At 37.0% G+C, this 12886-nt stretch overlaps 1 protein-coding gene across 3 annotated transcripts in view; it reads right to left on the reverse strand.

The window, feature by feature from the left end:
* Positions 1 to 6783: 6783 nt before the first annotated feature.
* The window catches only part of MRG15 (mortality factor 4-like), a 237530-nt gene continuing 231427 nt past the window's right edge, over positions 6784 to 12886 (reverse strand). For all 3 annotated transcript variants that reach the window (XM_090391475.1, XM_090391474.1, XM_090391476.1), the window contains one exon: positions 6784 to 7389. In XM_090391475.1, the coding sequence (XP_090247601.1) occupies positions 7308 to 7389 (82 nt within the window). In that variant the 3' untranslated portion in view covers positions 6784 to 7307. The remainder of the gene's footprint in view (positions 7390 to 12886) is intronic.

A 12886-nucleotide genomic window follows, 5' to 3' on the forward strand; every position in this document is an offset into this window, starting at 1 on the left:
CGCGTTTATCTCGACCAACTGTGGCAAGACACCTGCGACAAGTAGGTCGCAGGTGTCTTGCTGAATTGTCACGCCTGAATTCCTATAGTCTGCGTCCTTTTATCCACAGCTCATCCTAGAGCACATTTTCAGTGGTTTTGTATTCATAAAAATTGGGCAAGACAGAAATGGGCTAATGTACTCTTTATAGATAAGAGTCGTTTTAGTCTTTCCTCCGATTCTTGATCTGGCGTGAAAGTAGTACTGCTTACCATCGCGAGGATGTTCTCAAAAGTGATAGATATGCCAGGCTGGGATTATGGTGTGTGAGCCATTATGCTTAACAGACGCACCGAGCTATAAATGCTGGAAAAAAGGGACTGACTGGTGAACAATATTGCAATGAAGTTCTTCAACATCATGGTCGATTGTTCCGTGGTGCTGAAGGCGAAGAATTCATTTTTATGGATGACTGTACCACACCTCATCGTACACGAGCAATGGAGATACTTCTGGAGACCGAGAATATTATTCAAATCGAGTGGCCAGCACACTGCCTAGATCTCAGTCCCATACAATGTTTGGGACAAAATAGGGAGACGCCTTGCTGTCTCCGTATTGCTGGCCCACTCCTTGCTCTGAAGGAGGAGTGGGCCAGCTTGTTTCAAGAACTCCTGAATCACTTGATGCTACTTATGGTACGATGTTGTGGGAGCTGCATCGCAGTTTGGGTTGGGTATATTTCATATTGAAATATCTCTCTGCATAGTTTTCTGTAAGCACTGTATATTAATTCCTTAGCTATGTCTTTAAGAAATTTGCAAATTTTCCAAAAAACATATTGCAATTTAATTTGTACGAAATTTATACTACATTTTTGTGTAATATAATTTATGATTATACTGGCAATAAATTTATAAGAGCTCCGCAGCTCAGCCGGTATAGACGAAGTCCTTTGGTCGGAAAGACCTGGGTTCGATTCCCGTCCAAGACGTGGGGAACCTTTACAGATGAGAGTCGTTTTAGTCTTTCCAGTTTATCTGGTCTCTTTCGACTAAACGTGAGTTAGCCAGTCTCATACGGAGGTAGAGGGTTGTTCAGGGGATGGCAAAACTGTCCCTTGAACACACATGGATTACAGTCCTAAAATACTTTCCTTTAGGGGATGCAGCAGATGAGTGACGAGCCGGCTGCATTAATTCGTCATAAACCCATCATCAGGGGATTCAACCCGACGGATGAGAAGGGGAGGAAGGAAGGAATAAATTTATGTCTACATTTGGCTGTAGTCATGAAAATTTTTTCATATAGAGGTAAAAATGTAGTTTGTCCTTAGCTTTTGGACACCAGTGTACCACACATGGTATAATAAACAACTGAAAGAAATTGGCCATGTTGAGAAACTTTCTATAGGATGCTTTACAACTCGTAGGAAACATCTGAACGATTTCTTGAGAAATTATTCAGTTTTTATGATATCCAAATGAATTAATTGCATGTGCAAGTTTGAATCTTGGATATATGTTATGTAAGTTGCAGATCATTCAGCACATCACCGAAACTGATAGACAATCCTGTTTTAAAATCGAAATAAATATTGTGCGTGATTATGTTTGAAAAGATGGTTCAGTTCCGATTTCAAATTCTGCTGAGGCAATTAAAAAAAATAAGGCCAGTTTTGTGTGTGTTTTTCTGCCATTGGATTTTTGTGCGATGGAAAATTCGAGTTTCTGAAAGGCTAAAATAATACCTCCGTATTAAATCACATTTAGACAGTTAAAAAAAGCCCTTGGAAAATTTCTTGCATGTTAGATGAGATTTGAACTCAGGTATTTCCATCCGGCTATGCTGCGGAGGAGCTGAAAAGGAGAAGAGGAATTTTTTCAGCAGATGTTATCATAGGAAGCACCCTTATAAATTTCGACAAAACATTAGAAATACCTACTTAATAGCTTGTCCGTCCTCCTATAGCGCGAATAATAGCCTGTTATCTCCGAGGCATTGACTCCACCAAATGGCAGAGGTAACTGTAGCCATGCATGTTGCAGCATTGTCCATAACTGCGCCTTAGACGTCGGCCCGGGATACATGGATCTGATGTCTCTCTCTTTGGCATCCCAGAGAGATTCGATCAGATTTAAATCCGGGGACCTTGGTGCCACTGGACGATCAAAAACTCAGATGAATGTTCTTCAAGTCATGCCTGGTGGCTGCGGCCCTACTGCAACCAACCACGCATTGTCCTGCTGAAACATATCATAGACTGCAGTATGCGCGAAGGCCATGAAAGTGTGTAAGTGATCAGCCAGCACATCTGGTAAATTTTAGCGTTTAACGACCTCCCCAGACACACTAGGAGAACTAATGTGTTACATAGAAGGTTTCCCTAAACTATCACAGAGCACCCACCTCCTTGAACAGAGCCGATCTGGCACCACTGGGCAATGGCCTCATGTTGTCAACGTCGCACCCTCCTGTCAGTTCGGTACAACCGATCCCGGGATTCATCAGACCACACGACTCTGGTCCAGTTTTGATGATTGCAATGCCCGATGACGAGCTGTCAACAGTGGTACACGATTCGGGCATCTGCTCCCATAGCCCATAGTTAGCAAGGTATGCCATACCGTTTGCTTGCTTCTTAGGCCTCCTACATTGAAACTGGATGTGATTTGCGTCGTCGTTTCCCTGTGGTTAGTCTGTACGAGCCTGGATAGTCTAAGTTGATCCCAGTCAACAATGGGGTGTGGTCAGTCACCACTTGCTCGCTCGGCGTTGGTACATTCGTTGATGGTATACTCGCGGTAGATGCTTAATACAGTTGCTCTCGACAACCCTAGGTTTCTTACCACCTGGGTGATAGACTGACTCACCTGTCTTTCGCCGATAATACGTCCACGATCGTCATATTTACCCATGATTGTCGACTGCGATGTAGTCGGGAAGCCCCGATGTCTGCTTATTTACCATCTGAGTTCGGTTTGGGTACGTTTCACCCGGCGTAATTGATGCCAGTGTGAACTTTCCATCATCCCTATTTCAATGTTTTGTCCACTGAGTGCTTATAAACAAAATGATCGAATTTAAGGTTTTATTTTATCAATTTTCTAGACTTTAAAAGAGATTCTCCTGAAGTGAATGGATTTGTAGCATGCATATACGTACAAACACTGACGGAGTAAGTCTGTTGGTCTTTGAATAGAAACAATAAAGAGCGTGTTTTTTTATTATTTTTTTAAAATACACTCTTTCACAGCTTGAAGGCCTTATGATAAAATTTTCCCACCAGATGGAATGATCCTACCTTTTGGAAACATCATGCAACAAACTTTTGATCTGTTTTCCAAATTTTCCATAGAATATTTCACCTATAGATTTTTCACCACTACATCAAAAAGTGACATCACAAAAGTTGAAAGACAAATAAGAGATGCTGTAGTTATAGTTACTCGTAAAATTTCGGAACACATGGCAAAAGTTGAGATAAAGTTTTGGTGCATGCCAGGCCGCAGGTGAAGCTCACAATAAACTTGTTGACCCCTCCCTCACAGGACAAAAAGTTACATTTAAAACTCATTCACAATATTTGTTGCTGTTCTATCTATTTTTCTTAATAAATAAATAAATAACTACCCTAACAACCCCATTTCGCTCCATAAACTCAAGAAAATCGACCGTAGAACCCACACTATTTTCAGACAGCAAACATAGTGTTAGTATTAGGGACCATGATACTGGAGCCATATTAGTGATAGCCTTGGACCAGCTATCTCTGATTGGCTACCAGTGGAGATTGAACTCCCCCCCTCAGTCTCCAAAGTTAGATAGGGTTAAAACGGCCTCACCTACTTCCTATACAGGAATAGAAACACATTAGCTGATTTTTTTTATAACTTATTGAAAAGGTGCAAATCATGTCCTCCCCTTTCAGCTTTCACTGATGAGTTCAATCTCTCAATAAATTAAGGCTTCTAGAAGAGAATACAGTAAACAACTGCTGTCATCTCGTTTTCCTAAACCTTAACACTCGAATTATTGTCTGTATAGGTCATATTCATATACATATACATATGGTCGAAATTTTTGAGGTGAGATAACTTTCCGGAAAAAAAAAATGCTATTTTGCCAAAGCAGCAGCACTTTGAGGCCTGTGTAGCTCAGTGGAAGGGCTTGTGTCCTCTGCGCTTGGTCGCTCGAAGTTTGACTTAAGTTCAAGTCTAGTTGTCGACTGGAGGAACTTTTTCTAAGCCTTTCTTTGACCCGAGTTAGGCAATCTCTGGCACAGGCAAGCAGGTTTTTCCTCCCGGAAACTCGGGTTTTCACCCTGTAAACTCAAGAAAATCGATCGCAGTACCCACATTATTTCAGACAGTGACATATCATGTTAGGTACCAAGAGATGGCAGCACTTGTTTGCCAGCCTCTTCATTAGTGGCTGCTATAATTAGTGATAGACATGGGCCAGCTATCTCTGATTGCTACCAGTGGAGATGGAAATGCCCACTCAGTCTCCAAACGCTAGATAGGGTATAAAGGCCTCGCCTACTCCCTATAAGGGAATAAAAGGCATTTATTCTGATTTAGCTGATTTATTTTTTATTTTTATTATAGCAGCACTTTGAAACTGACAAAAGAAAGGCTTATCATACAATGGCATTTCTTTAGGCAGTTTAGTGATACACATACAGTAAACCATCGATTTAACAGACAAAATTTCCGGTCCGTATGTCACATGTGAAAATAAACACCCTGTTAATTTTAAAATGCTTTTAACTAAGATTTGCTTATAATTAAATTAACAGCTTATTTTTTGTTATTAATTTCTTGTTATTTTAAAGAAATTTTGGCGAATAGGCCATTATATATGTATGTTGGAAAATCATGAATGAATCCCCACTCATAAAACATGTTCAGCAAATAATTAGGATGTGATCACACCAATCGCACTATAATTAGTTCTTTCGTTCGTGGCGACTTTCTGGAGTTTTATTACATATTTTCGTAAATTTAGGGAATTAATTATAAAACAAAACAGCAGAATTCAAAAAACTTGAGTTTTTTCAAAGCAGGATTATCTAAACCAGGCACCTCAACATCGAACATTAACTTATATAAAAGTGTGTGTAAAACAATTTGTTTTACAGTGCTAATATTGATAAAATTGCAGTATATTAGATTTTATTTCAAAAATTCGCAATTTAACGGACACTCCTTAGCCCCTATTAGTCCGTTAAATCGAGGGTTTACTGTATTAACTTTTACTTTGTTACTGTTAACTTTTCAACAGTTAACAGAGTTCACAAAGAGTAACAAGAAACAGTATAGTGAAATCTTTGAGTGGCAAATGAGTTCATTTCTGGATTTATCCAAAGCCTAGGAATCGACTAGATATCCCGTAAAATGTTAGGTGACCATACATTAAAAGTCGTTCAGATGTTTCATAAATGCTTTTGGTATTGCTCCTATGACAGCTTAAACTGTTCCCACACTATTTTCAGACATTAAAATTATTGTTAGGATTAGGTACCACAAAATGGCAGCACTTGTTAGCCATCTCTCCATTGAATGCTGCTTAATTACTGATAGCCTTGGGCAAGCTATCTGTAATTGGCTACCAGTGGATATTGAACTGCCCACTCTCTCCAAAAGCTAGATAATGCTAAAACGGCCTCGCCTACTTCCTACTCTATAAGAAATAAAAGGCATCAGCTGAGCTTTTCATGCACTTTTTCTTCCTCTAACAGAAGAAACGAATAATCTCTACTGGATTCCCTGGTATTGCCAAATCAATAAACCACTTGTTTAACTAGTGACGTCTCCTATATTATATTTCAGATATCTGTCTGAAGTATAGTCTCATATCTTTGTATTTTCAGTTTCAATAAATTTTTTCAACTGTGTGTTCCCAAGGGGTTTTGTAAGTGGAAACTTACAAACTCACAGTATGGAAATCCATATTGTCTCAGTTCCGAATGTTTTTGTGCAGATAAGTGTTCCAGTCGATGCCCAGAATTCCGCATTCAACATGTCAACCAACAAATGGTAATTTTTACACATTATTCTTTGTAGCATAGTAACCTACAGTGACATTCAGTGAGGTTGGGTTGTCCACTGCAGGCAGCCATTGAAGTCGACTCCCTACACTTCCATCTTAGTATGTTATCACTGATTGTTGTCCTGGGATGGTCCAATTCGTCAAAAATTTGCCAAACAGATAGCCATGCAACTAGCATCCTATCACCCCCCCCCCCCATCATACTTGGACACACACTAACTCTTCGTAAGTTTCCTTCTTGCAGTCACTGCAAATGACTTGGGAGCATCATATTACTCTAATTTATATCTTGACCATGGAGCTGAGTCTCTGTTGACTTCTTTTCAAGCAGTGCATGATCAATATACTTTCGTGGCATTACACAATCCCCTTTCCCTGTAAGCTTTTTACTGAAATACTGAGTTTTTAATTATGTAATTCTGAATCAAACCTTGTATTTTGGTTTGATTCAGAATCAAACTACTGCAATAGAAAACATCTTTGCTACTAGTAGAATTATCTTTTTTTTTTTTTTTTTTAAATTTAACTGTGCTTTGCATCATACAAATACAATAGAAAGGCTATATATATGTTGATAAAGTCATAAAATGTTTGTTTCTAAAGTGAATTTGCACAATATTTTAATTTCTTCAATATAATGAAGAAATAATAAAGAGTAATGAAATGTCTATGTTGCCATAAGCATTTCTTAAGTTTATATATATATAAAAAAAGAACAATCATTATATGCAGTTACATCACAAACTTAAATTACATTTCATGTGAAAACTTTTATTCAAAAAAAGCGAGTGTAAAATACACACCAGTAAAATTTTTTTTTACAAGGATGATTGGGGAAGGGAACTATGAAAATGCATAGGGATAACATATCCAAAACTTTTACATATCGCATCACTTACAGTCACAAATGGTCAGTATCTTGGTGATTTACAACATATACAACTATCACCAAAGATAATCATAAATTGCAATGCAGGTATACTAATACAGCCATATTTAGAATTATAATAAATAGGGGGAAAAATCTTACAGTTAAATCAAAAATGTGAAGGCACATTGTCTTACAAAAAATTTATATGGTAATTTTACTTCACTCCTAGAGTTATCGTAATGTCAAACAACTGAAATATTAAATTCTTATTACAATAAATAATAACACAGCTGATGTTTTTTCTCCCCTTCTTTTAAGCCAACATAAGTTGTATTTGTTGATGATATGACGGTTAGGAACTGATTACTATACACAGATATATATATTAAAAATGCTAATTACATTAAATTGCTTTTCTTTGATATTCTGGAGGTGCAACAATATAATCACTAAGACTGAAGAGGGTTGAATTTCTTGCCAAATATCTACATAAAAAAAAAGTGCATTAGTTTGTGCATTATTACATTACATTTTTATTATTATTAAGAACAAAATGTGGCAGTAATCTGATAATAGCTTGTTACCAAAATATATGCCAATGTCAGTCATCACTTACTGTTCTTGAAAATGTGATTTATTATTTTATGAGGCTAATCTTCTTGAATGGCAGTCAGTCTCAAGTAGAGTAATGTGGGCAAATATGAGAATGGGGAACTGGACAATGAGACTTATTTGTGCCTATGGTCCCACAGAAGGTTCTACTAAGGTAGAAGTGGAGGAATTTTTTGACGCTTTAGAAAAAGCAACTGACACAATGAGAAAGGAAAAGTTGGTCCTTGTTGGGGATCTAAACAGCAGAGTAGGAAATGATTGTGAGACATACAAAAATATTTTGGGAAAATTTGGAGAAAAGACCAAAGCTAATAATAATGGCAAATATCTGTTGGATTTCTGCTCAGGACATGGACTGGTTATTACTAACACCATGTTCCAACATAAAAATGTGCACAAATTCACATGGAGAGAAGAGGCTAGGAATAAGAAAAGTCTCATTGACTATGTTATTGTTGATAGCGATGTTTTCTCCCTGGTGCAGGACACCAGAGTGTACAGAGGATTTGAAATTGGAAGTGATCACTATTTAGTCTTGAGCAGGATAAAATTGAATTTCATATTGAAAAGAATAACATGTAAGAAAGTTTTAAAGCGAATAAAAGTTGAGCAGCTCTCAGATGTTAACTGTAGACTAAAATACAGAAAGATCATTGAAAAGAAAATGAAAGAGTTTGAGAATAGGAATCAAACCTTGGAGATTCAGTGCAAATTCTGAAGAAAACATTGATTGATTCGGCCAGAGAGGCATGTGGTGAGGTTGTGTGCAAGGATAAAAAAATCAGAACTCCCTGGTGGACACAGGAAGTTAAAGAGGCAGTGAAGGAAAAGAAGAAAGCATATCAAAAGTTCCTGGCAAATAAATCAGCTTTCACTCTTACAGAATACAGAGACAAATGTAAGAAAGCTAAACAGTGTGTAAAACTAGCTAAACAAAAGTCATGGGAGGACTTTGGCAAGAATATAGAAAATAAATACCAAGAAGGTGGCAAAATATTCTGGAGGTTGCTGAAGAAGCTTAGGAATGGAGGAAAGAGTGCTGTAAAAGGAGTTAGAGATGACAAAGGTGACATGAAAACAGAAGAAAAAGAAATCCTTGAAGTATGGAGTAATTACTTTGAAAAACTACTAAATGAAACAAGCAGTGATGACAGCATAGTGGTAAAAAACACTGATCAGGCATGCAGTCAGGAATACATATCCATACTTGAAGTAGAAAAAGCCATCAAAGGCTTGAAATGTGGAAAGGCAGCAGGAATAGATGATATTCAACCAGAAATGCTGAAGTATGGTGGTATAAAAGTCTTACAGTGGCTGCACTGCATAGTTCAGAAAGCCTGGACAGAGGGAGGAATTCCCGATGATTGGAGTAGAGCTCTCATAGTACCCATATATAAAAAGGGAAACAAAACTGAATGTGAGAATTACAGAGGTATTTCCCTACCGAGTGTTCCTGGCAAGATCTATGCAAGTATACTTGAGAAATGGTTGAGAAGAATTGTGGAAGAAAAGCTTGGTGAAGAACAAGCTGGATTCAGGCCAAATAGAGGCTGTCAATATCATATCTTCAGTTTACGACAAATAGTCGAGAAAGCATGGGAATATAATAAAGATCTGTATTTAAGTTTTGTCGATTTGGAAAAGGCATATGACAAGGTGCCAAGAGAGAAGCTATTCAATACGCTGCAGTTATATGGTGTCAATGGGGCATTATATCAAGCAATACTTAGTCTTTATTTGAGTTGTAAGTCAGCAGTTAGAATTGAAGGAAGTACAGGAAGATGGCTTAATGTTAAATCTGGTGTGAGACAAGGATGTACATTATCCCCTCTATTATTCATTATCTATATGGATCACTTTATGAAGGAAAATGGTATTAAACCTGATATCAGAATTGGAGATGTTAATGTCAGCTCTTTGCTTTATGCGGATGATGTTATACTTCTAAATAAATCCGCTACAAGTCTTCAAGATTCTGTGACTAAATTGAATAACTGTTGTAATAGATATGGTATGAAGGTCAGCAATAAAAAGACAAAGACAATGAAAATAGGCAAAATCATTGAAAATGTCAACTGTGTTGTGAATGGAGAACCTGTGGAACAAGTAAAACATTTCAGCTACTTAGGTATGATTTTTACTGAAGATGGTAAATTAAATATAGAAATAGACAACAGAATCAGCAAAGCTGGTATGGTGGGAAGTCAATTGAATAAATACATATGGAATAAGAGAGAAATTAGTAGGAACACTAAATTGGCTGTATACAAGACAGTGTTCAAACCAGTTTTAACTTATGGATCTGAGAGCTGGGTCAGAAGTAAAACATTTGACCAAAGACTAGAGACTGCAGATATGAGAGTCCTGAGAAAGATTAGAGGTGTGAACAGATGGCATCAATGGCAATATCATATTAAAAATGAGGATATTAGGAAAGAACTTGACATTGTCAGCATCCAGGAATGCATTAGCAGAGCTAATCTCAGGTGGTATGGTCACTTAAATAGAATGTTCAAGGGAAGATTAGCAAAATAAGTGTTCTCTGCCAGGTTGACAGGAAAACGACCCAGAGGAAGACCAAGATATAGGTGGATTGATACGGTACAAAGTGCCTTAGACGATAGAAATATAAGATCTGATAATGCTGGAGTCTTGACAAGCAACAGACTGATTTGGAGGAAAATTGTAGATAGGAAGTTAGTAATGATGTAAATTTTTCATGTAGTACTGTCATATCCTGTACACCTCTTGAGGGTACATGGCAATAATTTGATGATGATGATGATGATGATATATTTAAATGCATCCTTGAGGCAAATATTCATGGCATCATTATCTGAATGAATGCTTTAATTCACAAGTGAAAAGAATATTGCTATAATAACATAATGATGCAATGACTATTTCTATTACAGGAAAGGCTTCATTATTACAACAGAAATTATGAATTCCAATTATTTGAAACAAAAGTCTAGAATGGGGAGTTGGATTTCTTTCTACCTCTAATACAGGGGTTCCAAAACTTTTTTGTCATCACCCCCCCCCCCCTCCCTTCAGTGTAATCTTAATATACACACCTCCCCGAAAAATTCAAACATTAAAACAAACACAAATGAACAATGAAAAATAATACAATGAATTTATTTTTAATAAAGATTATAATTCTTCATAACTGCTTTAATGAGATGGATGTTGCTCCTTTTGGCCAGTTAAGACAGAAAATCAAGGAACAGTCTTTGACAGTTCTAGGCAAATATCATGTCTGGCATCCAATCGATTTCTAAACTTTGTCTTCACACTGACTAATGTTGAAAATCCAGATTTATATAGATAAGTAGTTGTAGCAAATAGAATTAAGGCTAAATGAGCATTACTTGCCGAATAAGAACACCAGAATTCATCAAGATTTTGATTAATGAAAATTTGCCTTAGCAAAGATTTGCTCTGTAGTTTGATGAGATCATCCTTCTTATCAATATCATCCATCAAATCCAAACTGATTTGTAGGCATACGACTTCAACAAGCTGGCCGTTAACAAAAGCAATGCTTGTGTCCTCCTCCACAACCACCATGTTACTCGCTCGAAACTAGTATTTTGGGAAAGGTGGGTTTATTGTAACAATGTACAACTAAAAGGTTCTCCCCCCCCCCCCACATTCTGTCTGTACCTCCCTTGGGGAGGTACACCTCACAGTTTGGAACCCTTGTACTAAATGATTTATGCCTAACAATCAGCATATGAAGTAATTATTTTAATTTGAGATTTTTACAAGTCTCTTTATTTTGACATATGACAATTGGACTGAATATTTAAGTAAGCCAATCAGCAAACACTCCTTTCTTCACACTGCTAATGAAATTCCATTGAAGTGTAAATTACTAGTTATAATTATGAACCAAGGCACATGGCCTGACAGATGTCATGCTAGTAGCAACACAATTTTTATTCTGGCTAGATAAGAACAAACTAAGATATAGCAGCATGCAGATAAAAGAAACTTATACATGCAGAACTTATGATGGTAACAAAGCTCTCCATTCAAGATCAAATCTCTCTTTCCTGAGAAAGAGAGAGAGATGATACTTTTAGCTTTTCTTGGCATAAGCACATTGCATCCACAGACTCTTTGTGTCTCCAAAAGTGTCATTTTCTGCTCAAGACCTCTTGCCTGTACAAATTCTCAATACTTGGGTGATGTACAAAATTCTCTCTAAAAATGCTTCGTGATACTCAGAAAGCACACAACTACGTTAAGCAATAATCCATCTCTCAGAAACACTCTGGTAGCTCTCTAATAGACATTCTGATCGTCTCTTCTGGGTTATTTTCAAGGGCGCTCTTCCACTGCCATTTCCCATTCCTTTAGAGAAATGGCAGTGGAACAGCACCCTTGAAAAGGTGTGCTGTTCCACTGCTGTTACATACAAACAATTGCAAGACATTGATTCACAGTCCAGTTTCAAACATACTGAACTGAATTCTCACCCTCCTGTTGCTTTCTGTTTCTCTGCTTTGAAACTATCTCCCCTCCCAACTTTTACAATCCACAATCCCCCACTTTTCAAAACACATATCAATAGGTTTCTTTCTCTCTCTTTTATTTTTTTAACTATTTGCTGACATGTTGGCACTGTTGTACTACAGGTGTAGTGTATGTGGGCTTGATATCAAGCCCACATATATATATATATATATCTCTTGCTACTGAACTTATATATATAAGTTCAGTAGCAAGAGATGTCGCAGCGAACGTGTTAAGTGCCATACCACCTTAGATTAAGCTTTGCTTACATATTATTTAATGCTAATAATGCAGGTTCGTTCCTAAAAATTTTCATTTTTAAAATGATTCTGCCATTGATGCCATCTGTTCACTTCTGATTTTTCTCAGAATTCTCATATCTGTGGTCTTTGATAAGTGCTTTAGTTTAACCATATTTTCAGATACTTAACTCTTCAAGAAATACAAAAATCAGGAAGCAACTCAGTGCAATTATTGTCCAAAGCCAATTTCACATAAGAGATTGAACACTAGTCAACTAAGGTATTTAGAACATAGGCAAGAATCATATTTTCAAAGAATGTGCTGAGGGAAATAAGGAACCTCAGCTCAAAGAGAATTACAGTCAATTTTAATTGTAAAACAAGAAAATTAAGTGAGATTGTATCTAGATTGGCTACTGAGGATGGAATCTCAATTTGAACAATTGCCAATAGTTCTTTTATATGTGAATTAACTTCAGAGCAGAATTATATGTATTACCAAAGAACCAGTCAGAGATCTTAAAGTTAATTGACTTCTACGAACATAAAAAAACCAAGGGCAAATATCACAAATTAAAGAATTAATAGATCAGAAATAAAAGGT

This window comes from Typopeltis vanoorti, chromosome 4, assembly GCF_054136105.1.
Source record: "Typopeltis vanoorti isolate ZY-2024b chromosome 4, IOZ_Tvanoo_1.0, whole genome shotgun sequence".
Taxonomy (NCBI): Eukaryota; Metazoa; Arthropoda; class Arachnida; order Uropygi; family Thelyphonidae; genus Typopeltis; species Typopeltis vanoorti.